At 36.8% G+C, this 25668-nt stretch overlaps 5 protein-coding genes across 5 annotated transcripts; 4 read left to right on the top strand and 1 right to left on the bottom strand.

Moving 5' to 3' along the window:
• The first annotated feature begins 2421 nt into the window (after window positions 1-2421).
• Window positions 2422-9169, top strand: LOC132189331 (GTP-binding protein, HflX). Its single transcript, XM_059604031.2, is given in 14 exon segments — window positions 2422-2894; window positions 3545-3687; window positions 4053-4169; window positions 4895-5009; window positions 5301-5438; window positions 5648-5743; window positions 5837-5950; window positions 6183-6251; window positions 6455-6525; window positions 6601-6694; window positions 7534-7662; window positions 7803-7809; window positions 7812-7891; window positions 8804-9169. Coding segments are annotated over 14 exon segments (1647 nt in total). The 5' UTR covers window positions 2422-2513; the 3' UTR covers window positions 8897-9169.
• Window positions 9170-9867: 698 nt separating this feature from the next.
• LOC132189332 (Peroxidase superfamily protein) lies at window positions 9868-11761 on the top strand. Its single transcript, XM_059604032.2, has 4 exons — window positions 9868-10134; window positions 10385-10576; window positions 10988-11153; window positions 11231-11761. The coding sequence occupies exons 1-4, from the start codon at window positions 9868-9870 to the stop codon at window positions 11641-11643; spliced, it is 1038 nt and encodes a 345-aa protein (XP_059460015.1). The 3' UTR covers window positions 11644-11761.
• A 720-nt stretch (window positions 11762-12481) lies between these two features.
• On the top strand, window positions 12482-18615 carry LOC132190606 (uncharacterized). Its single transcript, XM_059605641.2, has 7 exons — window positions 12482-12934; window positions 13052-13194; window positions 14245-14516; window positions 15325-15479; window positions 16266-16528; window positions 17718-17780; window positions 18139-18615. Exons 1-7 carry the CDS (start codon window positions 12667-12669, stop codon window positions 18394-18396), a joined length of 1422 nt encoding a protein of 473 aa, XP_059461624.2. The 5' UTR covers window positions 12482-12666; the 3' UTR covers window positions 18397-18615.
• A 741-nt stretch (window positions 18616-19356) lies between these two features.
• Window positions 19357-23772, top strand: LOC132189388 (26S proteasome regulatory subunit 10B homolog A). Its single transcript, XM_059604120.2, has 10 exons — window positions 19357-19534; window positions 20280-20399; window positions 20862-20998; window positions 21830-21991; window positions 22157-22243; window positions 22350-22436; window positions 22524-22661; window positions 22738-22929; window positions 23012-23110; window positions 23313-23772. The coding sequence occupies exons 1-10, from the start codon at window positions 19435-19437 to the stop codon at window positions 23385-23387; spliced, it is 1197 nt and encodes a 398-aa protein (XP_059460103.1). The 5' UTR covers window positions 19357-19434; the 3' UTR covers window positions 23388-23772.
• Window positions 23773-24155: 383 nt separating this feature from the next.
• LOC132189389 (uncharacterized) lies at window positions 24156-25571 on the bottom strand. The gene is made up of 5 exons (XM_059604121.2): window positions 25253-25571; window positions 24995-25135; window positions 24754-24873; window positions 24511-24606; window positions 24156-24422 (listed from the first exon to the last, which is right to left on the bottom strand). The coding sequence occupies exons 1-5, from the start codon at window positions 25472-25474 to the stop codon at window positions 24330-24332; spliced, it is 672 nt and encodes a 223-aa protein (XP_059460104.1). The 5' UTR covers window positions 25475-25571; the 3' UTR covers window positions 24156-24329.
• Window positions 25572-25668: the final 97 nt, after the last annotated feature.

The raw sequence follows: 25668 nt of genomic DNA, 5'->3' as shown, positions 1-25668 counted from the left end.
CACAGCCAATTGTTGCTGACCAGCAGCATCTTACTCTAATCTCTATCACATCTGCGTTGACAAATTGAAGACAGATTCAAATTAGAGGTAAAAAGATTGACGAAATAAATTGATTGAAGAGAGAGAAAAGAAAGTGAGTTTGTTAGTTAATGAGCTGTTTGGGGTTGAAGCTTTTGTTTGGTTTTTCGTCGGCAGCCTGGGAGGCACGTGTGTCGTATATTAACTCTAGCAAAATACTAACGTGGGGCTGATATGACATGACATGACATACAGACATAGTAAGTAAAGCTGATATGGAAAACTTTATCTTTTTAACTGTACACGTGTTACGATTTAATAGGCAAAGACATGGCTATGTCTCAAGTAGCAAGATATCTGTTAATATCCTTTAATAATATTTTGGGTTAAATACCTAATATCCCTAAGGTTTATAAATTTTATTTTTACTCTCCTATGATTTTATTTTTATCACAGGACCTTCATGGAATTTTGATAAATGACTAATTTAGTCCATCTGTTAGTTAACCGTTAAGACTGACACGTGGACCAATCAGATGTTGACACGTGGCACCTATTTAAATTTTTTTTTTAAATTTTTTTAAAAAATGTATATTTAAAAAAAAAAAAAAAGGAAAAAAATTGGGGGTGACTCTTGGCCATTTGGGGGTGGCCGAGCCACCCCCTTTGGCCAGGCCACCCCCATCTGGTCGGATGGGAGCCACCCCCAATGGTGGTTGGGGGTGGTTTCGCCCAGAGCCACCCCCAATTTTTTTCCTTTTTTTTTTTTAATTTAAAGAAAAAAAAATTAAATAGGTGCCACGTATCAACATCTAATTGGTCCACGTGTCAGTCTTAACGGTCAACTAACGGATGGACTAAGTTTGTCCTTTATCAAAACCTCAGGGAGGTCCTGTGATAAAAATAAAACCTCAGGGAGGTAAAAATAAAGTTCCTAAACCCCAGGGGGTATTAGGTATTTAACCCTAATATTTTTCATATATTCTATAATTAGATTAATATTAAAATATTATTTATTTATAGGTCGATCGTAATCAAATTAAGAAGATTTGATTACTATAATTGTATTTAGACATTACCATATAAATAGAGACCTTTGTATTGTAAACAAATCAAGTAAATGAGCAATATGTAATCCTTAAAAGTAGGGCTATTAAGTGAGCGACGCGTCTTGCAGCAAGCTTGGCTTGTGCTCGACTCGAATATTAAATGAAGCGTTTCGTAAACACGAATCCTGGCTCGAATATTAAATGAAGCTAGTTCGGTTCGACTCGGCTAAGCTCGTGAGCAGCTCGTATAAGGTTCGAATTGATAGTTATTCACATAATTCCTCATATTAATATTAAAAATTGATGATTTTTTTTTTTTTAATAGCATCATTTTATTATAAAATGATGCATATCATTTCTCTTCGAAATCAAGTGCCTTGTTGTATTGACTCGAGCTCTATACTTCGCTAGCCAGACTAAGCAAATGCTTATATGTAAGCTGGCTTCTTGAGCCGTTTAAGAGTACTTGAAGTTTAAATTTATAATAAAAAAATAAATTAATAAATTAAATATAAGAGCCAGCTCGTGAACTGGCTCGGCTTGGCTCGATTTATTATGAGCTTGAGCTCAATTTTTTTGGCTCGTCCTTAAGCTCAGCTTGAGTTCGAGTTCGAGTAAAATTTAAACAAGCCGAGCCCAACCAAGGAAAGCTCACTTAAGCTTGACTCGTTTACACCCCTACTTAAAAGTATTCCGAATGATGGATGTAGGTGTCTAACACCGAACTACCCGTAATTCTTTATATTTATTTTTTATATTGCTTTTACATCATCATCATTTCAACATGATATCATAACTATTTCAACAATCCTGTTGAGATATTGTTGACAGTATCATTAACGAAGGTAGTAAAAATAACAAGAAAAATTCCCTTTTTCTTAAAATACATTTTGGGGTTTATTTTGTGAATTATTTGTTTGCATTTTGCCATTCACCTCACGCACATTTTAGTTGGCATACTTTTTATCTACGATTGTGAATAATTAGAAATTAAACATTTATAAAATGAGATATTATAATTAAATTGCTAGTAATTTAAGCACTTTTATGAAAGAACCCGTGTGAGAAGCAAGTATGACCAAATTATTAGCAATTTAAACACCTAATTAAGAAAAAAAAAAAGAAAAAAAAAGGCAGTCCCAAAACGGATTGTCGAGTATCAAAGGATGGCTGTCGTCTGAGAAGCTAATAGGTAGCGCTTCATGAAAGGCATGCCGTCGTCGTTTAAGTCAGAAACTTGGGGTGTCGTTTTGGCAGTGTAGTCACACTGAAACGCATGCCACGCGGAAGTTGATGGACCATCCGATATTGGGCGTTATGACCGTTAACAAAACGTAACGAAAACCCACAAAAACGTCCCAGTGAAATTGATACTTGAAAAACCAGCACCAGAGTGATCGAGAGGAGGAAGAAGAAAGAAAGTGGTGGAAAGCAAAGCAAAAGAGTATGATCATGAGCGGAGGATTTAGCTGTTGCTGCATCTCTCGGCCCTTACCTCCAAACCACGAACGCAATCTTTCATGGACTTCACCACCACCAAAACCTAATCGCCCAATTTCCGCTCTCACTCTCAGAAACCACTCGAACCACAACGATATTTCCTTTAGACTCATCGCCAGAGTCGTTTCCTCTGACGACGTGTCTCTTGTAAACCCAGTGGTTAGTACTAAAGAGGGAGAGGGGGAGGAGGAGGAACGAGAAGAGGTCTATGGAGCCTTCAATGGAGTCGCGGACACCAAACCTCCAAGTCCTTCCACTAAAGTCAAAAAGAAGAAAGAGGACTACGAAGACGACGATAATAGGTTTAAGCTGCGAAACGGCAGGGAGGTCAGTTTCTTTTAACCATCTCTTTATACGTTTCAGCGTTGCTTTGGCTTTCAATTTTGTTACTGGAATTATTACTTAATAATTTATTTAGTTTAAATAATGCTTGGTTGGTTGGACTTTATTTCTTGGCTCGATTTGATGAAAAAGATAGAAGCTCTTTTGTGTTAGAATAAAATTGACGTAATTAAATCCACCATTTTCCCTTAGTGATAATTTATAATGGTATGGTTTTGAGTTCAAACCCTAACTCCACTTTATTTTCCATTTATATTTAAGAAATTCTATGTGTTGAGTTTCACTTATCGAGGAGTACCCATATTCCCTTAAGCTTTTGGATAAGCGGTGATAATTTATTCTTTGGGCTGGCGAACAATAATATCTTAGAACAATGTTGAAGTTACTACGGTGGAATATGCTAATGATGTAAATTCGGGAAATAACAGTTACAAGGGAAGGGTGTGATCTGTAGAAATTTCAGAAGGCTGAATTGAGGTTGACAATTGTTATAGATATCAAGTATTACGAGTGTGATTATTGGTGAGCGTAAACATTCTTATTCTGCTTCGTCATTTTTTTTCTTCGTAAAGCTCTATCTGAAGATGAAAAGGGGGAGAAAAAAAGAGAGGTAATTGGACTATTCATCTTTTCAGGTATTTGAAGAAAAAGCCTACCTTGTTGGTGTTGAGCGTAAAGGTGATACAGAGGATTCTTTTGGTATAGACGAATCACTCAAGGAACTGGCTCAGCTGGCTGACACTGCTGGACTTCTGGTTGTGGGTTCCACATATCAAAAGTGAGTATCTATGGAGTACTTCTCTGGTTCTTCTCATCTAAGATACTGCTGTTCAACCTCAGCTAAAATTAAATATAATAGATTTAAGCAATTGTGCATTTCTCCAACATAGTCTATACGTCGCATACTTATTGGCTCTAGGCTTCTAACTAAGGTGTCATTTTGTGCCTTTGTACAAACATAAACCATATATGCTCTAGCTTGCACATATATGACACACTCAATGTTAAGGATTTTGTTTCAATGTTCTTTCATCATGTAGCTAGACAAGCAATGTACATGAAACCGTTTGTTATTATTTTTAAGGAATCCTTAAACCATTGGCATTCTTACCTCAATTTTTTTACTTTATTACATGCCTGCAGACTAGCTTCTCCGAACCCAAGGACGTATATTGGTTCTGGCAAAGCTGCAGAGATTAAGACTGCAATTCATGCACTTGATGTTGAGACTGTAATATTTGATGATGAGCTTTCAGCTGGGTAAGATTCCTCTGACTTTATGGTTATTAGTCTATAAATATGCTTCCTGTTCAAATTGATTTTCGTAATGATACTATTTTATCTTGCCAATACTGCATCTTCCTAGTTTCCTTGCACTTCTTTTTTGCTATTTATTTATTTGTTGTTGTTGTTGTTATACTACTATCACCCTGTAATGCCATAGGGACTCCTGCCAATGAAACTTATAATTTTTTACTATAATTGAGTTTTCTGTATTTAGGCTTTGATTTGGGTCATATTAAGATTTCTGCTGTTTTCACCTTATTCGTCCGACAAAGTAAAATTTTACATACTAGTATATTTTGTTTTCTTTCAGTTTTAAATGGGAGAAAGTTGATGCTTAGATTATGTCTAAGAGCTTGGTACGCTGTGAATTCTAACTGTTGCATTGCTGGAATTTATGAGGATTTGCAAACTGGAGAAAGAAGGTTATAAGATCACTTATAGTGTTGTTTGCCATGGAGTCAATGTGATCATAACATGTGTACCATGTATGTTTGATATCTATTTTTTTCTTTTTCATTGAGATGGCATCATAATAGGCATCCCCCTTCTTATGAGAAGTAATTATTTGATACAGTGATTATGTCTGCACATGTTGTTGACACTACCTATTCTGACATTCTTAGGCGGCTACACAAATTCTTTATTATGCACATTTTGAATTTTTAAATATGTTTTTCATTTAAATGCTAAAATCTTAGGCAATTGCGCAATTTGGAAAAGGCTTTTGGAGGAGATGTTAGAGTTTGTGACCGCACTGCCCTCATCCTCGATATCTTTAACCAGAGGGCAGCAACACATGAAGCAGCTTTACAGGCAAATTTATTATAGTGCTTTTACTTAATTTTTTAAGTATCTCTGAGAATATGCCAACAGCTTAATTCAAATAGTTGATTTATCATAGTTTTCTGAAGTATATCTCTCCATAAGGTGAGACGCCAAATTCTTTTAGTCCTTTTCTTATAGTTTGAGGTATTACCACCTACATGGTGCTGTGCAGTTCTTCAACTCTTCATCTGAGCTGGAACACCTCATCACCTACTAATAAATAGAAATAGGAAGAAACACTGAATGGTTCACACTGACAATTATGAGCTCTCTCTCTAGGTTGCATTAGCACAAATGGAGTATCAGTTACCTCGACTAACAAAAATGTGGACTCACCTTGAGCGTCAAGCAGGAGGCCAGGTGAAGGGGATGGGTGAGAAACAAATTGAAGTGGATAAGCGTATCTTACGTACTCAAGTAAGTCAACTTTCTTGACAAGCTTTAAAAGAATAGTATCCATATAACCGGAAAATTGATCTAGACATATAAGCTTTATTGCTTTTATATTTCTCATATTTTGGACTTTGTGGTTACCATCTATAATGGTTGTTTCTGTCAAAAGTTTATGTTATTATTTTCTTATCTTTAGCAATTGAATTTGTTTGTGCACGCATTCGCAATGCTAGATTGGTGTTCTTAAAAAGGAGCTTGAATCAGTTAGAAAACATCGAAAGCAGTATCGGAACAGGCGTACGTCTGTACCAGTACCAGTAGTATCTTTGGTAAGTAAATGCGTGAATTTCTTGGTTTTCAAACCCATGAGGTCACTTGTTCATTTCAGTTGCTAATATAAGTAGACATTGATGACATTTTAGGTTGGGTATACAAATGCTGGAAAGAGTACACTTTTAAATCGATTGACTGGAGCTAATGTTCTTGCCGAGGATCGGTTATTTGCAACCCTTGATCCAACTACAAGAAGGGTGCAGGTTAGTCAATATATTCAGGGAAGACTCTTGTCACAACATTCTTATGAGTTAAAACTATTGTCTATGCAATTATGTAATTAGAGAAGCAAGCATTCTAGACAGTGGTGCTTTCTTTGAATAGGTCTCACTGTGTAGGCTTATTTGAAATGCTAATGTTTCCTGAATTAAATTGTGCTTTAACTTACAGTTGCTGGTGGTAACATGAGATTTTTCTCACTGCCTTTCTGTCCAGATGAAGAATGGTAAGGAGTTTCTTCTCACAGACACGGTTGGTTTCATCCAAAAGTTACCAACTACACTGGTGAGACCCTCAATCTATTGATGATTCTGTTGGAATCATTTTCTTCCTCGTGTCTTATGTTATAGTGCCTGCTGGTACTGCTTATGTTTGTTCTCAATCATCTTTACATTATTACTAAAGAAGAGAATTCGAAGAATATTAGTCTAACTTTGGGTGAAGTCGAACAAATCTTTTCTTTTATGTCTAACAACTACTTCTTTCAGGTTGCTGCCTTCAGAGCTACATTGGAGGAGATATCAGAGTCATCGCTTATGGTGCATGTGGTGGACATCAGGTAGAATACGGTAAACCTGTTGATGAGATATTGCTGGGCAAAATTAGCATTATAATATATTGCTATGAACTCCAGCCATCCTCTAGCAGAGCAACAGATAGAAGCTGTGGAGAAGGTTCTGTCAGAACTAGATGTGTCATCAATTTCAAAGTTGATGGTATGGAACAAGGTAAGGGGAGATATTTTCTTGGTGATGGAGTTACAAAATTAGTATTGTGAAACAATTAATTGCCTTTGTGTTTTCCTTATAATTGTGAATCTTCATAGATAGTGGGTTTTACCTTTCTTTTGTTCTGTTCTCTGTCAAAATTTGTATGAATGGCATGTTTTCTTTTCCATAGACCTTTCTCATATCCTGTTTCTTGATAAAATCGGTAATGATACCTATTGTATTTAATTATGTATTCTCTTTTTTACCTTTATTCTATTGTGTCTTACTATTATTCCCTTAAGGATATACAAGTGAGTAGATAACCAGCTTTCTAAGCATTGAGTATGAAACAAGTAAATTGGTTGATCATGACCGTCCTTATTTTTTTTTTTTGCACACACTATAAGGCTTCTTCTATGAAATTTCAAATTTAAAAGCACTGGTTATGTAATTTTTTTGAGTATGCACGTGTGAATACAAAAAGTTGTCCCACATTGAAGAGATCTTACAAGTATGAGTGGTTAATATAACATAATTGAGCTCAGACCCATCGGTTTAAAATTTTGAGTAAAGTGGTGTCTCAATATGTTATATTATAGTCCTTCTGAACTACTCTTTAATGTGTTGATGTCCTTAACATGATCCATCAAATTTATCACTTGTATGCATACTCTATGTCCTGCTTATAAACCATGAATAGGCTAGATGGTTGTATTTATAGTTTATGATTAACGTGAAGCTTCTAGGTGAGATTGTCAGTTTACTATTTGGTTGGGAGGGCTTAGGTTTCATTCCTTCCTTCGTGAGGTCAAAGATGACATTGATAGTGGCCTGACTTTCACAATTGCTTATGGCAGGTTGATAAGGCTAGAGATCCTCAAAAAATCAAGTTGGAAGCGGAGAAGAGAGAAGATGTTGTATGCATATCTGCTTTGAATGGTGAAGGCTTACACGAATTCTGCGATGCGGTTCAAGAAAAATTGAAGGTAGTAAGTTGACATCAGTATTTTCTGTGTCCTTTAAATTAGTTAGTTTTCCTTGTTTCTGATAGCTGATAGTCAAGGAGGGTCTGTGTTGTGATTAAATAGTTATGCTAATAAAATTAAGTAAATCTCATGCATGACAGGATTCTATGGTTGGGTGGAAGCTTTAATCCCGTTTGAAAAAGGAGAGCTCCTGAGTACCATACATCAGGTTGGAATGGTTGAGAGAGCTGTAAGTATTTGCAGGATTTTGAATTGATTCTTTTTCTTTTAGTTTACCCTTTTCTGTCTTTGTTCCGATTCTTGTAAGTTTATTGCTAATTATTCTATTGAGTCTTAGTACCCTCCTGTTTTATTTAGCATTCTTCCCCTCTTACTCTCTCCATTAAGCATTCTAGACTCCTTGTATTTGATTATCAGTGAGTGGTAGTCTGCAGCCTGGTTGCATTCCTCAAGTCTAGTGGTTTATGTAGTCGTTACATCCTGCATCTCAAGGGTCCTTTAGATAGCATCTTTAAAGTGCTCTTCTAGCTTTTCGAAGTGAAAGACAAGTTAAAACAAATGTGTTTGGCGACGAATTTAGTTGTAATACTCTAAAAGGAAAAACACCAATAAGTAGCTTTGTGAAAAAGCAGAAAATTCTTGCTTGAAAAGGCAATAATTCCTTTATCCTTGTACCACCACCACTTCCATTACCAAGTTGTTCTCACTGCCTCACCATATATTGCAACTTGCAAATCACACGACTGTCATTTTGTGGGGCCAGGGTTAGGGGATGTTGCAGCTTGTCAGGGTGGTGTTAAATGCTCCAGAGAGAAAGAGAGAGAGAGAGAGCTCAATTTAGATGGTTTAAAGTACTATGGAACATATGGTTGGTCTTACATTGATCTGTAATCAGATTCAAATAGGGGACAAGAGAGACAATTGGGCCTTTGGTGGAATTAGTAAAGAAAGTTTAGCCATATGCTCACTTGACCGAGCTATATAGTTAAGGCAAAATGAGCAATATATGAGTAATCGGCATCTGAAATGATGGTTTTGCTTTCTGAGAATGGATTAGGCAGCCCTCATTTTTATTAACCCAATGCCTCTTTAGTTTTCTTTGTGTTAGTTTCTCATCTTTTTTTGCCTTCAAAATTTGCAGGAGTATACAGAAAATGGGACGTTGGTCAAGGCGCATGTTCCCCTCCGCTTTGCAAGGCTGCTCACACCAATGAGGCAACTGTGTATATCATAGCCTTCTTGAATAACCATCCAGTATTTACTTCTTTGATGTCTCCTAATCATTGATGTCTTGTATACTTCCATCTGACAAGCAATTGTTCCGGGAGAGAGAGAGAGAGAGAGAAAGAGAGAGATTGGTTATAGTCTGTACAGCCCTTCTTGTAACATACTATCATAAATCTGCCTAAGGTTTGTATAAAGAGTGGCCTGCTTTTATTTTCATTTGGAAGTGTAAGAAACCATAAAACTAGCAGGCCTGAAATATTTAGTTCATTTTTTTTCTTTTCACGTTAAGTCTTCTGATAACGTTCTCAAAGATAATCAAGCCACTTTGCCATGTTTATTTATAGAAGCTGGCATACAAAATCGGTTGTTTCATTTGCGGGTTCTTTTGGAGACTACAAAATGTAGCAGACTTCTTAAGGAACAAATCCCAGAAGTCCTCCTATAAGAATTAAGCCAGCATTATGTTGAATTATTTTTCTCCCCCCAAGGAAGCAAGTGTGTAAAATACATAAAACCAAACAATTGCGTTGAGCTGCTCCTTTAAATGATAAAAGGAGAATTCCATCTATCAAAAAGGTTAAAGACTTTATTGAATGGAAGAATTCCAATTAGATTTAAGTCGGCATTCTTTTGAATTAGAATTCTGGTGTATGTACTGCTGTCTAGAGTGTTCATTTGAAGTCTAAAGGTTGATAAAAAGAAAGATTCCCACTGGACACAAGAATACAGAAAGCAGATGGATCCAAATTTGTCCTTGGAGCAGGTAATACCAGAAACAATGTCAATACCAAATCCCTCTTCTGTCTCAGACACACAACTCTTGTGCCAAAAAGAGGGGTGCATAAAGTTGGACTTGGTCACTCCTCTGTCCATATTAGGTGAGAGGATTTGGTAGGGAGAGTGGTTGATTTGATCTTCTGAGCTCTATATATATGCGAGCAGAATCTCTGAAGCTTGCAGTTATAGTTTGAGTCATCAATGGAGTGCTTCAAATTTACTCTTGCTCTCACAGCAATAGCTTTTCTCTCAGCCACACTCTCCTCAGCTCACCCTGGCTTCAATTTTGGCTGGGGTGGCCCTGGTGGAAATGGTGGATTTTCTTTTGGCCTTTACCCTGAATTCTATCAGTTCTCATGCCCCCAAGCTGATGAGATTGTCATATCAGTGTTGGAGAGGGCCATTGCCAATGAGCCCAGAATGGCTGCCTCTTTGCTTAGGCTTCACTTCCATGATTGCTTTGCCCAGGTTCTCGACTTTGTTTAATAGTTTCCTTCAATAAGACTTTTGTGTTTTGTCTTTTGTTTTCTCATATCAAAACAAAAACATTAACAAACAACTCAAACACAAGACACTTTTTAAAACACAAAAACTATTTTCATCTTTACGTCACATCATAACCCTTTTCCTAAAATGCACGAACAAAAAGAGTCATTATTAAATTGAACTTTTGCTTGTTATCACTTGCATAAATGATCCAACTTTCTCATTTTTACAGGGCTGTGACGCATCTGTATTGTTGGATGATAGTTCCACAATAGTCAGTGAAAAGAAGTCTTTGCCAAACAGGAATTCTCTCAGAGGCTTTCAAGTGATTGATGAGATCAAGGCCAAGTTAGAAGAAGCATGTCCTAATACTGTCTCTTGTGCAGACATTCTGGCCCTTGCTGCTCGTGGCTCCACTGTATTAGTAAGCCAAAGCCCTCAAACTAATCTTTCCGCGATTTGGTTTAAAAACACGCTTACAAAAACATAATTTGCTTTAAGACATGTCCTTAGAAGGAAGTTGATAAAAGAAAGCTTCTAATGGCCTTCTAACTTCTAAGGACCTGTTTGGGTATGCATTTGAGAAGCCTATAAATACGTTTAAGACTCAAAAAAATCCGTTTACAAAAAAAACATTCGTTTGGTAAAAAAATTGAAAGTATTTTTAAAGGTCCAAAAACTTAAAAATTGTTTAAAATATTTTTGACAAAAACTTAAAAATAAAGCTTTTGCTAATATATATATATATATATATATATTTTTTTTTTTACTTAAAAACTCTATTCTTCGAACACAATTATAAAGATTTCTAAGTTTGTTGGGTGTGTTAAAACAGAGCGGTGGACCGAACTGGGAGCTCCCATTGGGAAGGAGGGACTCAAAGACAGCAAGCATCAGTGCCTCAAACAACAACATTCCACCGCCAAACTCTACTGTCCAAAACCTCATAACATTTTTCAAGCGTCAAGGGCTCAACGAAGTTGACCTTGTTGCACTCTCAGGTAAATTTGGTTATCTTCAAGATGTCAAAAATCTCTCTGTTTTTTCAATCTCTCTGAGTATTATTATCACATTGCAGGTGGGCATACAATTGGAGTTGCAAGGTGTACGACATTCAAGCAGAGGCTCTACAACCAAAATGGAAACAACCAACCCGACCAGACTCTGGAGAAAGCCTACTACTATGGCTTGAAATCTGTTTGTCCCAGGAACGGTGGAGACAACAACATCTCTCCCTTGGACTTCGCCTCCCCAGCAAGATTTGACAACACCTATTTCAAGCTCCTCCTGTGGGGAAAAGGGCTTCTTACCTCGGATGAAGTGCTTTTTACAGGAAGTGTTGGGACGACCATGGAATTGGTCAAGAAATATGCTGAGGATGAGGGCTTGTTCTTCGACCAGTTTGCTAAGTCGATGGTCAAGATGGGCAGCATCAGCCCTCTCACGGGCTTCAAGGGTGAAGTTAGGAAGAACTGTCGCCGACTTAACTGAGCCATATCAATCAACTGTTCGATCGGCTTGTTTATTATATGCTTTTTTTCTGTTGTGTTTGGCCTCTTATTCTATGGGGTTTGTATTTTGTAATGTGTTTGGTAAAGCTAATGGTCAGTGTGAGATTAAATTAAGACGTACCCAACTGCCTTTTATTCTCAACCCTTCTACTAAAAATCAACTATATTTGAAATTTGGTATACCATATGTCAAATGAAGGTCACGTGACATTAATTGATTGGTTTGATGTAATTTACCGTTGATCGTCATAATGACCCATTTGAAATAGGAGAAAAACCTAAAAACTTAATTGTCTAAATAAATAAAGAAAGAATTAAATTAAAATTGCGTAACGACTAAACTTAATTTTTTCCCACATCACTACTTGGCGTTGTCTTTTTTATATTTATGTTATATTTTTTATAATTTTTATTATAAGTTACATGCATCACAATGTAATTGGTGCTAACATGACACTCTAATGATTTTCATCAAAGCTTTAGATGGTAATTAAGTGCAAGAACCTATTTGTATTTTTGCTTGCTACAAAGAGTCTCTAGCCAATTTTTATACTCCCAAGAGCTAATTTCATTGTTTCAAATGGTTGAAGCCAATTTTATATTTTTCCTAGTCTTTAACCTCAAGTAAGTTATCCTAAAAATTACGGCCCAAACAGGATTAAGGCACAAATAAAGCCCAACAACCGACAGAGCGTTGAGTAATTTTTCAGGCCCACGACCAAAAGTCCTTTGTATTCTTCTAAGCCCACTCTGGTAAATTTCAAGCCCAAGAAACTCATCGAGCTCATCTTCTTCTTTCAAAATGCCGAAGCAGTGTATTCACTTCCTCTATGGACTACGTTGTTTCCCAGTGATTACTGTCACTGATCGCCCACATCTTCCGTAGCTACCAAAGATTCTCAAGATCCATGCACGTTCGAGTTGCCGCACCAGATCGGAACCGAAAACCCTAGAATGCGAAATTCTTTGTAGCAAAAACAATAGGTTCGAACGAAATTCGAGAATGGGGAAACAGAGCGCGTGGGCGGTGGCGATTCAGAAGAAGCGGTGGCTGCTGATGATTCTGGCATTGTTCTCGCTCTCCACTGCAATGGTGTTCTTCATGAGAACGGCATTCGATTCCTGCCCCACCAATACTAGCAGTACTAGTAGTATTAATAAGCATTTTGGAGAGGAAAAAGATACAAACTCTCAGATTTACGCTTCGAATCCTCTCGATTTCATGAAGTCGAAGCTCGTCCTCATGGTTTCCCACGAGCTCTCTCTTTCCGGTACTCTTTATGTTTATTTTGCGTTTGGTTCTCACTTCTCAGGAAAGAATGATATATTTAAGGAATAAAAGAAAAGAAAAATGTTTATTTTCTTTTTCTTTTTTAATTTGTGTACAGGTGGGCCTTTGTTGTTAATGGAGCTAGCATTTCTATTGAGGGGTGTGGGCTCGGAGGTTGTTTGGATTACGAACCAGAAACCAGCGGAACCAGACGATGTCGTTTACAGTTTGGAGCATAAGATGTTGGACCGAGGGGTGCAGGTTATTAATTCAAGTTCTCAGTTTGCTTAATAAAATGCGGAGCTTCTGCTTACTTAAGAAATGTTTTCTCAATGTCTTTCCTTGTACTTAGTAGTTAATTTCATGGTTCTGATATCCCATTTTGAAGCAAAGAGGGTCTGTGGGTAATCTAGCATTTGTTAGTTTGCTAGAAGCTGTCAGGACTGAAGGCTTAGATTTGTTAATAATTGGTGGTGTTGAAGATGGTATAGAAGCTGTGTGGTTAATCTAGCATTATTAGCTCTTTTGTTTCGAAAAGAAAATAGATTTATCAATACAGAAAAGTTGTTAATAAGGGCCATCATTTGGTGCAATGGGTAATAGTCTCAGGTAGTTATGCATAAGTGCATGGGTTTGAATGTGGAGAGTGGGCGCATCTTGTAAGAATGCTGAAGAGAACTGGGTCCAACATTGGGTAATGGCCTTTAGAGAAAAGCTTTTAATATTAAGTGATAGAGTCAAGTTACAGTTCGAGCTAAAACAAGGGTCAAACATCGTCCTGAATCAAAAATATCATTTTCTGCGATGATGTTAGAGATTGAAGTTTAGAGAAGCTTGTTTGTCAGATAAAATGAATGGTGCTGCACAGAGTTATGCTATATGGGCTTACGGCTTGTTATATCAATTCATTAATTTTTGACATTGACCTGCCTTCAATTTTATTTCAGAGGATAAAACTTCAGGTTAAGAATCTTTTTATATGGGACTTAGGCTTCAGTGCATTGTTTTATGGTCGTGCTTTTGATCTATTTGGGTACCTGATAAAGCTTTTGTTCATTAATCATAAACGTGACATAATTGTCCTATGAACCAACCCTTTGTAATGATAATGCTTGAGTGATGAGCTTTCAGATTATTTTCAAGAAAAGGCTTAACTCATGCCCTAGACTGCATTCTGGCTTATTTGTCCTTAATTGGGCTTGCATATCTGTTGGCTTGTTTCATTTCTTCTAACTTGAGACAGAGAAAGTGGCATTTGTTGTGCCCGCTAAAATGTTGGCCTTCTAATTTTGAATTCTCTAATACTGTTAGGTGTTATCTGCAAAGGGTCAAAAAGCTATAGATACAGCTCTTAAAGCCGATTTGGTCATTTTAAATACTGCTGTTGCTGGGAAATGGCTGGATGTTGTTCTCAAGGAAAAAGTTCCTCATGTTCTTCCAAAGGTTTTGTGGTGGATTCATGAGATGAGAGGGCATTATTTCAAAGTGGAGTATGTTAAGCACCTCCCTTTTGTTGCAGGTGCCATGATTGATTCACATACAACTGCAGAATACTGGAAGAACAGGACTCGAGAGCGTTTAGGGTATGTTACTAACATCAATCTGCATGCGGTTCTGTTTTTCATTTTCATTTAATTCTTGATGTTTTTCTATATCACAACAGAATAATAATCTTCTGTGCATTGAATGTTTTGTCTGCCTTCAGTTTCTTGATTTAAGATGTCTTGAACTGATTACTTTTTGATGCACCCTCTTGCATCAATTTTTTCTCTAGCATCTGGATGGTCATCCTTGATCGAACTATAACGATATGTTTCAATTTTTCACATGTTTTGGTGGGCTTTTTTTTTCTTTTTTCTTTTTTTGGGGGGGGGGGGGGGTGTGTTAAGTTATTAGACATGCAAAGTGCCAACATTTCAGGAATTTGGCAGCTGGCATGGCGCTTTATGTAATGCATCTGTGACGTTTCACAGAGCAAGAAGCGCTAAATTCCCTTTTGCATGGGCCTCTGTGAGGTATAGGGTGCATTTCTGGAGAATCAGACCATTGCTGGTCAGCATTGTGTTCTATTAATTTTCCTTGCTAGATCCTCTCTTTCCATGCAAGAAGTTAAAAAGAAATGGGACTAGAAAAGACACAATGGGGTGAGCAAGGAGAAACATGGCTTAATGGTTGGGATTGCATTAAAAATCTTAAAGAGACAACAAGGTGTGTGTTGTGTGCCAAAGAACTGTAGAAGTACTTTTTTGTTGACGTAGTATGTCACATAGAATTGATATATGCTTTTTGTTACCTAATAGTCTTGATTCTGTAGATATAATTGAGAACACTTTAATATGTGTTCTGCTATTTACCTTTTCTCATATATGTACCCCCTTCTATGCTTCACAGGATTAAAATGCCTGAAACCTATGTCGTACACCTTGGGAATAGCAAGGAACTAATGGAGGTTGCTGAAGATAGTGTAGCCAAGAGAATTCTCCGTGAGCATGTCCGAGAGTCTCTTGGAGTGCGGAATGAAGATTTAATTTTTGCCATCATAAACAGTATGCTCTCCTTGTTGATGAGATAAAACATTCTCCTGGGTCAGTCTGATTGGTGAATAGTTGTCTTGTATATTAACTTGTTTGCAACTACAAAAGATTCCACTTTTTCTTCGAAGAAATATGACTATATGGCATGAATGTGTGGGTTCTAACCAACTAAACTGACACTGTTTTGAGACTTTGTGTGAATTTTTATATTTACTGCATCTTTAGCTGCATTGTTTACCATGCTTAGTCTTGCATATCCTCGTGCATTTTATCACTTCATGCATGCCTGCAATCTGCTAGAGTCTGTCCATCAATGCTTTCACATCTTTTCTTTTGGAAGGTCCTATTTTTCTTTTCCTTTTGTGTGTGAGTGTGTGTTTTGTGGGGATGGGGTGTTGGGTTGAGGCAAACTAGTAAGCTCTAAACAGGATGTGTGTCTCCCAAGAACTAAGATTTTCTTGAGAACATTCTCGATTCTCAATAGCAGTACATGAACCTCAATGTGCATGGTTTTACATTTTCTAAGTAAAGTGGTAATTTGTGTTCTCTTCCACGTTTTCTTAACATTATGGTGTTGTAAAGAAGTCAACCCTACTTTCCAAATTGTTATCATATTTCCCGTCTTTCCATTCTAGGATGGCACCTTTTGCAGCTTGGTATTATCTTTCTAGGATATATAACATTCAATTTGTTGCATTATGTTGCCAAAGTAGTTCTTTGTCTCTGTACTATCCTAGAGATCCATATGTGATAGTACTTGAAATAAAATATCTTCTGAGCAACATCATGATATAACAGGTGTTTCACGTGGGAAGGGTCAGGATCTATTTCTTCGTTCCTTTTATGAAAGTATGCAACTTATCAAAGAGAAGAAACTGCAGGTGCCACCAATTCATGCAGTAATAGTGGGAAGTGACATGAATACTCAGACAAAGTATGAGATGGAACTGCGGAACTTTGTACTAGAGAACAAGATTCAGGATCATGTTCACTTTGTCAACAAAACCCTGACAGTAGCTCCTTATCTGGCTTCCATTGATGTTCTTGTTCAGAACTCACAGGTGGTTTCTGCTAATATATCATGTGAATTTGTGTAGAAACAGTTCTTATATTATATAATTTACTCTTTCTGCTATTAATGTGTGTGAATGATATGACAACCTTGGCCTTTGTTTTCATCCGTAATCATTATAACTGCTTCCTCTATTCATGGTCCCCCCGCCCTGCCCTCTTGATAAGGGCAATTTGCTAATGCAATAATGGTCCTTGAACTAACTGCCATCCCCTACCCCATAAGTAAGGGGTGGAGAGTAGTAAAGTTAGGGCTTCCATCCGAGGCAGATTAGGTGAGTTGTATATATCCCTATCAAAAACCAAGAATTAAAAAATAAAATAATAAAAGAAGAATTTGCTGGGGGGGGGGGGGGGGGGGGGGTTGCCTACCGTTGTGTTTTTTGTGCATGGTCACCTCTTGTCATTGCTAAGGAAATTAATTCAAAGAAGATGGTGATGATGAAAACAAACAAAAAACTATGTACTGTATAGTCTCTATCACAGTTCTCTTTTGGATCGTTTCTTGAGATTTGCTCTGAAAGGGACATATGATGCACAATTATGGCTGTTTAAGACTCCAGAGTGAGAGCATGACCTTTATGAAAATGACAAACCTCTTTGCAGCTTTTTCTTATTGTATACTTTTGTATTTCTAGTTGCAGTGCCTGTAATTCTTCATATCATTGCTGTTTGCTGTTTGAAAAGTAGAACTATCGGGCAGTATTCTCCTTGTTGGGATTGCTTGATCAACTCACAAAATCACGCCAAAAGCTGCTCCACAAACAAAGAAGGCGAGGCAGCTGCTGCCTTCATGTAGAAAAGCTACAACTGAAAATATGCAAGACTTTGTTGGGTCCAACATCTAATTACTGACTATTTGCATATAGTCAATTTTGTATATGAAGAAAAATTCTTGTTCATTTGAAACACGATAATATGATTAAAAAAAATGCTAATTGAGGTGATTCCCATGCTATATGATGTCTCTGTTATCTTGGCTGGCAAGTTCCTAACCAAAAGAGAATAAAAAAATTGGTGTTATATTAATTAAGCTGCACTATGAATATCACCACACGTGCCTTCCATTGTTTCATTGCTTCTGTTCTTTGGTTTAATTTTCATTTCATGGAATCTATGTCGTTTTTATTCGTTTTGTGCTCCATTCCAAGTGTTTGAACTTGCTCAATTCATGTGTAGGCCCGGGGAGAGTGCTTTGGGAGGATAACCATCGAAGCAATGGCCTTTCAGCTGCCTGTATTGGTAAGTCCTTCATTACATATCACTACAAAAAAATTAAAAAAAAAAAGAGGATTTTTTGATGTGTTTACAGTAACACAATTAAATTTTGTTACCTAATTTTTTTTTTTTTTTTTTTTTTAAACAAATAATTAATATTATTAATTAATTAATTAATTATTGACGTGGCAAATTCAACACGTCAATAAGGTTTTTCTTGACGTGGCAGTAATTACCACGTCAGTAATTAGTGACGTGGCAAAAAGTGTGTTACTGTAGACACGTTAAAAAATTGTTGTTCTTTCTTCTTCTTTTTTGTAGTGTTCAGTAGTTCATTTCTTGGGCTCAATTATTTTTGTTACTGACGTTATATTATTTACAGGGCACAGCAGCTGGAGGAACCTTGGAAATAGTGGTGAATGGGACAACTGGTTTTTTGCATCCTGTTGGGAAAGAAGGTGTGACACCTCTTGCAAATAACATTGTCAAATTGGCCACACATGTAGAAAGGAGGCTAACAATGGGAAAGAAAGGATATGAGAGAGTGAAGGAGAGGTTTCTGGAGCACCACATGTCACAGAGAATAGCTCTGGTTTTGAAGGAAGTTCTTCAGAAGGCAAAGACCCACTCTAGTTCTTGACTTCGACTGGCACTCACTTCAATCGAATGAAAAATTACCCAAATCCAAATGTAATGGCGAATCTCATATGCCTCTAAGGTCATTATACTTTATAGATAGCAAAAGTGGGTTGTGATATTGTAGACTTGTAGTTAGTTTCCTCTGTTGTTTATAGGATGTTTGAAGACTCTGAAAAGGAGAGGAGTTATGGCAGTTTTTAATTGAAAATTCCCTTGCTCATGTATGTCCAACAATTCAAGGATAGGCCTGGTAATTTTCCGTTGATCATGCTGGGTTAAGTATGCTGTGAGGTGGTCCAAACGACCACGTTTGATCTTCCCATGCCATAAGAGAAAAATTATCTTTTACCGGTGTCCTGTTGGCATTACCTTAGAGCATCAGCAACAATCTTCTTAAATCTCATTTCCTTTTCGAAAATGTATGGGAATCAAAGTTAAGTTCAAATCTTCTCACTCACATTTATTAGTATATCATTATACGATAACGTTTTGAAACGGTGGGTTATGAATCATGATGGGAGGTGGAGGACAAGGAAGCCAATTGATAGTTAAGGAGATGTTAACATAATTGATAGTTCAGAACTTCGAGGATTATGTGTTCTTTTATAATATTTTACTATAAGTTCCTTATAAATTGACAAGACAGTATATGTGATACTTACCAAATCAGTAATTAAAATGTAAAATATTGAATAACAATGTAATTAACACCTATCACATTTACAAATTAATGTGATAGTCTATGAATTACTTATCACGTCATTAATAAAATATATACTATCACATAGCAGATTATGTGAGACTTATTTTCATAAAATTTGAACTTCGTGAGTTTGTAAAAATCCCAGTTATTTTCATTTATGAAATAATGGAAGAAAAGGGTAAATTAGTAATACGCGAAAACGACGTAGCAGCAGCAATATCTATCCCTGGTATGGACGTAGCTTGAATAAGAGGAACATCGAAGGCTGCTTCTTTCTCAAGTTAAAAAGCTTAACAATACTGTTCGATTTCGAAGACTGGCATTGCAAGCACGACGATGAGCGACGCAGAAGAGGCTGTGCGACGTCGTACTGCGGTGGCGGAGTACCGCAAGAAACTCCTCCAGCACAAAGAACTCGAATCTCGAGTGCGATCTGGTCAGTCTCATAGCCCCAATTTTCCAAACCCTAGTACATAGTCCTTTAGTCCTCGAATCTTTTTCAAGAAATCCTTTTATTTTTTGAAGCATTAGCTTGATTTCATCTTTCTATTAGCTTGGAATGATTTGGGGAAGTAATTGCTCTTAGGGTTTGTGCTATTTCGTATTTTTCATTGTCGAGTTTTGTAAATTCTGTTCGTAGTTTTGGTTTGGATTAGAATGAATCGTTTGGAGTATGGATGTTGTAGTAGGAAAGACGGTTTTAAGATTAAATAGGTACTTTTGATATGCTTATTCTGTAATTTCAAGCTTGTGCTTGGGACAAACCTTATTGCTTTGATGTAGAATATGTTCGAATGAATTCAAGGATCTATGATTTCAAGCAGTTGTGTTTGGAAGATGGAAAATAAAGTTTGTATATTCGGCTAGGTTCACAAGGACTGCATTGGAAGTTGAAAGTTAGAGATCTAATTTGAACTTATCATTATTGAAGTCCTTATAAGTCGTACTTAATTTGAATATTCTCCCTAACACGCTCAAAAATAGAACGTAAGCAAATTTGAACCTTTTGTTGACCATGACCCGTTTGACGCGGCTTACATTTTTGTTCACATTTTGAAATTGTATTTTCTGTTTACCCTATTTGTAATTATATTACACAACTGTTATGTACTTTTAAGGCTTGCCTTTTCTGCTAATAGTTTCACAGCGGTAAGTAACACTGGTGAATCCTGAATTTTCAGTGAGGGAGAATTTGCGGGCTTCGAAGAAAGAGTTCAACAAAACAGAAGATGACTTGAAGTCACTTCAAAGTGTTGGGCAAATCATTGGGGAAGTTCTCAGGCCTCTCGACAATGAACGCTGTGAGTGCTCTTTCTGACTTTTATGTTCCATCTGCGCTGAAGTTTGTATGTGATATTAGTTTCTGGCCTTATTCATACGTGCAGTTTCATCCTTCACCCTGCTGCCATTTGGGTTCTCTTTTCAGCAATTGAGATTTGACACATGTAGCTGCATTGTATATGATTAGTTGTTGAGTTTAAGCTGTTCTATGAGATTCTTTTTAATGATTCTGACTAGACTACTGCACTGGTAAGCACCAGTTAGGATCCTTTTTTCTCCATGTTCAAGTATAAAATATTTTTGCTTGTACTGTTCCTTTTCACTTAGAAAAGCAGAATTTACTTGAGATGAAGAATGGATTATTGGTTGTTTTGGGAATTGGTTTATTTTTTCACATCTTTCTTATTACATTACCTTTTGGGTTCAGGTGTACTATGGAGTTGTTTAATAATTGTATAATGTGATTGCTTGTGTGATTTCAGTGATTGTTAAAGCAAGCAGTGGCCCCAGGTATGTGGTTGGCTGCCGTAGTAAAGTGGATAAGGAAAAACTGACCGCAGGAACAAGAGTGGTTCTTGATATGACAACGCTCACTATCATGCGGGCTCTTCCACGTGAAGTAAGTTATCATGGCAGGTTGAATCATTGGATTATGATGCTTACTGAAAATGTTTGTGGTTGATGACATTAATTTTTGTTGGTTTGATTATCAGCTGATTTTTTTTTTTTATATAAATAATCCAATCTTACCGATAAAAAAAAAAAAAAAAAAAAAAAAAAAAAAAAAAAAATTCAATCTCATTAAGAAGCATAGACGGGCAAGCCAAATACACAGGGAGTATACAAGAGAAACACCCAGATAAGGAAAATAAGAACACAACAAGAAAATCGAAGGAAGTAGCAACAGTTGTGGGTGCCATACAAACATAAAAAGATTTGGACATAATGGCTTTTTAACTCTGTCGCTGTCCTCTCACAATCTTCAATGTTTCATGCATTGCTGTCTCTTCAAATACACCACATTAAACACAAAGGAATTATCATCCAAACTTCTCTACTACAGTGTCCTAACTGACCTTTCCAACAAGAATATAGGAGAGCCATAGGGTCGATTAGTGCACTATAATAAGACCCGACCTTAAAAACCCACCTTTTAGATGGAATCCAACAAATCTTATCCTCGCCACCTTGTCTCAACTTGAGAGAAATCAAAAGATTAAAGAACAAGGTAAATCAAATCCACCACTCAATAATGTTCTGATCAGAAAAAGGTGATTAACCTTTTCCACAAATCCCTCTGATTTTAACCGCATGTTCTTGAACTTGAAATACCATTTACTTTGATAACCTTTTCCACAATCAAGCAATATAGGAAAACTGTTATAATTTTTAAAAATGAATAGTTATCTTGAAATGCTCCTTATTCAGAACTATTGTTTTGAGTTGACAGGTTGATCCAGTTGTTTATAACATGTTGCATGAAGATCCTGGTAATATTAGCTACTCTGCTGTAGGCGGTTTATCTGATCAGATTAGAGAATTAAGAGAATCTATTGAACTACCTCTCATGAATCCTGAGCTCTTTGTTAGAGTTGGCATCAAACCTCCCAAGGTTAGTAAATTTTTTTCGTTCTTTTTTCCTTTTTCCTTTTCTATTTTCTTTCTTTGTTGATGGGCAGCATTTTCAAGCCCATCACATTACTGCAGAATAATCTTCTCTAGAGGCCTAGACGAATGAACTTTAATAATTAGGCTTTTGTTCCTTTATTTTTTCCAGGGTGTTCTTCTTTATGGCCCTCCTGGTACCGGCAAGACCTTGTTAGCTAGAGCTATTGCAAGTAACATAGACGCAAACTTCTTAAAGGTGAGAGTTTGTCACATGTGCCACGGTTTTGAGTAAATTAAGTTTAGAGATTTTTCCAATGATATATATCAAAATTTTTTTGCCTTCACTTTTCATGTGAATATAGGTTGTTTCAAGTGCCATAATTGATAAATACATTGGGGAAAGTGCACGATTGATACGAGAAATGTTTGGGTATGCACGTGATCACCAGGTAAGATCATTCATATTAAGAAGTTTTCTTCCTCTAAGCTATGTATCCATTGGGTAGTAACTTCTCTATGTTGCTTTCTTTGTGAAGCCCTGCATCATTTTCATGGACGAGATTGATGCCATTGGTGGACGCCGTTTCAGTGAGGGAACAAGTGCTGACCGTGAAATTCAAAGAACACTGATGGAGTTGCTTAATCAGCTTGATGGATTTGATCAGCTTGGGAAGGTATGTCTTGTTTTAAGGATGTTCTTTTGGTAAGCTGAAATAATACATGATAACTATTTTTACATGTTTGTTATAGGTTAAAATGATAATGGCAACAAACCGTCCTGATGTTCTTGATCCCGCACTTCTTCGCCCAGGACGTCTGGACAGAAAAATAGAGATTCCATTGCCGAATGAGCAATCAAGAATGGAAATTCTTAAGATTCATGCTGCAGGAATTGCCAAACACGGTGAAATTGATTATGAAGCTGTTGTAAAGCTTGCCGAGGTAAGTCATTCTGGCTTGCATTTTTTTTTCCATCTAATTATTGCAGCTTCCTAATCTAGTTATTTGTCGCAAATTGTACCAGGGATTTAATGGGGCTGATCTTCGAAATGTTTGCACGGAAGCTGGAATGTCAGCAATCCGTGCAGAACGTGATTATGTCATTCATGAAGATTTCATGAAGGTAATTCTTTTCTTTTGTTGAGGACGTTTTATTCTGCTTCTGTTGAGCAACTTCTTGTGGTGTGTTGACCTGGATGAGGAGTCCTTTTCTCCTCTTCACCTTTTTTGGCAGATTACTTTATATTGTCTTTCATTTTCTGGTTGCCTTTTAAACAATTTAGAAGCCTTGATATACTCTTTCTCATCTTTTTATATTGTCACAGGCTGTGCGGAAACTGAACGAAGCAAAGAAACTTGAATCTAGTTCCCACTACAACACTGATTTTGGGAAAGACTAGCATTTCTGTCATTTCATTTTCAGAGCCACGGATGTTTGGGCAGTGCATCTTTTCAGAGCCACGGATGTATGGGCAGTGCATCTTTTCACAGCCACGGATGACTTGGGGCAGTGCATTTTGTTCCTTCCGCCTGGAAATGTGCGACCTAATATGCATACATTGGATGGACATCCCAGGAAATGTTCCTTTTTGGAGTCTGGTATATGGGCCTTGTATTGCATCATCTAAACATGGAAAACGATGAACCTACTTTGAATGAAGGATTTTCATGGCAGTGTTTGCTCTATTTATTTTATTATTGATTTTGGGCTTGAGAGGATGAACTTGTGCTCTATTTTATATAAGGTTGCCATGTTCACGTGAAATATATACAACTTTTGATATAGTCCTACATGTGGTACACAACCTTATCAAACTTCTCATTCCCAACCAAACTTCTCATTCCGAATGTCAACTAGATTGTGAGAATGGATTATCTATGATTGCTTTATTTTACGGCCGGCTCCCTCCCTATGTGTGGCTGCCAATGGCCAAACCCCAGATTACGAAATGAGTGGAGTTTAAGATGCACAAATTCATCACTTGAAAAGGGAAGCAAATTTTGCTGTATATAGATTAGCCAATACAGCAGTATGGATAGAAGCGATCCCGAATCACAAATGTAATATTGTATTACGATAGCAATAGGCACTCTCTTTATGTTTTATTAATGAATATCGAATGTTTTGTTTCAAAAAAAAAAAAAAAAAAAAAAAAAAAAAGGCTATGCTTGTAGTTGTTGGTTTTTATCTACATTTGTATCTCATTGTCACTGAAAGCAAATGCGAGTAATTTTTGTTATTTTCGTTTCTTTAATGGATAGACAAGGTTGGCTGTTGAGCATGCCAATCGAGAGGCACGACTTTGACTTTCCTCCCCACTGCAATTCTTTGGTGCAACAGTTTAAGATGTCCTCTTGCTCAATTTGTACTTCACCATCCTCAGGATTTTGTAGAACCAGAAGACATTAACCAGAAGCATGCTCAATCCCATTGCCTGAAAAACAACGTGGAGAAGACACATTAATAAAAGGAAATTGCAGCTCAACATAGAAACAGAGTTGATAAAATATAGAGTAGATTACCTTTATCACAAACGGATTGTTAGCAGACAAAGTCACGTAAGCGAGATAAGGTCCACCAACCATCCTACCCAATGTAAATATCACTGCAAACAAAATCTGTAAAAATAGATGTTTTTAGGCTGCATTTGGAGTTCAATATTCAAAGGGTTGTATTTAGATACTAAATTAAGGTATTTTGCACGCCAAACACATGCACGTTTTTAAACAAAATCCAAATTCAAACTTAAGAAAATTTGAACTCACATCGGCTGCCAAATTAAGGTCAGTGTCCCTGTATCCAAGCTCTTTCAGGAGCTCCCTCAGGTGGAGGAAAGGGGTAGAGATTTCTGTTATCCATAATGCAGCTACAACCTCCGATCCACACTACATAGACACACAATATGGTGCCACATTACTTTGAGTTCTTTTTTTTGTCTTAAAATAAATAAATTAATAAACAACTCAAAACACAAAACAGACAAGAATATTTAAGGATTAAAAATACCCTCCCATAGGCCAGGACTGCTCCAAATCCGACGATGCTGACCAGATGGTGGATCGAATTGTCGAGACCGACTTCCTTGTCAAAGGAGCTACATACTAAATCATACATCATATAAGACAGGCTCACTGCCAGAGTTTCCATCTGCTCATCATCAGTGTTCAACATCCACCATCAAACAAGAATTATACTAATTAACTAATATAATTATTATCATATATATATATATATATATATATATATATATATATATATATATACCTGCTTTGGGGAAGCCATTGAAGCCAGAGGACAAGCAGGGCAGCTCCAATCTTGAACAGAGAGAGAGGATAAGATTACGGCTAAAGTTGCATGAATCGTAGAAACAATTCGGCTGCAGAATCCAAAAGACCGCTTTGGGAAGATCCACTTCCTTGTCAACAGAAAAGCTGTCGTCCATGAAATCACTCCAACCACAACTATATCCATAATATTGTCTTCCATTTTTATTTTTCTTCCCAAAACGAAACAAACAAGTCAAAATGGTTTTGTTTCGATTGACTCTTGTATTATAATTCTTCTTCAAAAGCAGAAGCAGGGCCTGTTCATTTCCAATCTCTCCAGCAGAAGTATATATATATATAAAAGTAGAGAACAATAAAACATATATAGATATACATATACCAAGGTTTCCCAGA

This window comes from Corylus avellana, chromosome 9 (genome assembly GCF_965113065.1).
Source record: "Corylus avellana chromosome 9, dhCorAvel1.hap1.2, whole genome shotgun sequence".
NCBI lineage: Eukaryota > Viridiplantae > Streptophyta > Magnoliopsida > Fagales > Betulaceae > Corylus > Corylus avellana.
Note: the sequence above shows the minus strand (reverse complement) of the source record. Positions and strands in the feature narration are given on the sequence as shown.

Excerpts from the sequence above, each read along its gene's own strand:
- LOC132189332 (XM_059604032.2), top strand. The coding sequence starts at position 9,868 with ATGGAGTGCTTCAAATTTACTCTTGCTCTCACAGCAATAGCTTTTCTC. Across the intron at positions 10,135-10,384 it reads TCCATGATTGCTTTGCCCAG|GGCTGTGACGCATCTGTATT; the intron begins GTTCTCGACTTT and ends TCATTTTTACAG. Across the intron at positions 10,577-10,987 it reads CTCGTGGCTCCACTGTATTA|AGCGGTGGACCGAACTGGGA; the intron begins GTAAGCCAAAGC and ends GTGTTAAAACAG.
- LOC132189389 (XM_059604121.2), bottom strand. The coding sequence starts at position 25,474 with ATGGAAGACAATATTATGGATATAGTTGTGGTTGGAGTGATTTCATGG. Across the intron at positions 24,874-24,994 it reads CAGTCCTGGCCTATGGGAGG|TGTGGATCGGAGGTTGTAGC; the intron begins GTATTTTTAATC and ends GTGTCTATGTAG. Across the intron at positions 24,607-24,753 it reads ACCTTAATTTGGCAGCCGAT|ATTTTGTTTGCAGTGATATT; the intron begins GTGAGTTCAAAT and ends CTATTTTTACAG.
- LOC132190606 (XM_059605641.2), top strand. The coding sequence starts at position 12,667 with ATGGGGAAACAGAGCGCGTGGGCGGTGGCGATTCAGAAGAAGCGGTGG. Across the intron at positions 12,935-13,051 it reads CCACGAGCTCTCTCTTTCCG|GTGGGCCTTTGTTGTTAATG; the intron begins GTACTCTTTATG and ends ATTTGTGTACAG. Across the intron at positions 14,517-15,324 it reads AGGACTCGAGAGCGTTTAGG|GATTAAAATGCCTGAAACCT; the intron begins GTATGTTACTAA and ends TATGCTTCACAG.
- LOC132189388 (XM_059604120.2), top strand. The coding sequence starts at position 19,435 with ATGAGCGACGCAGAAGAGGCTGTGCGACGTCGTACTGCGGTGGCGGAG. Across the intron at positions 22,244-22,349 it reads TAGACGCAAACTTCTTAAAG|GTTGTTTCAAGTGCCATAAT; the intron begins GTGAGAGTTTGT and ends ATGTGAATATAG. Across the intron at positions 22,437-22,523 it reads GGTATGCACGTGATCACCAG|CCCTGCATCATTTTCATGGA; the intron begins GTAAGATCATTC and ends TTCTTTGTGAAG.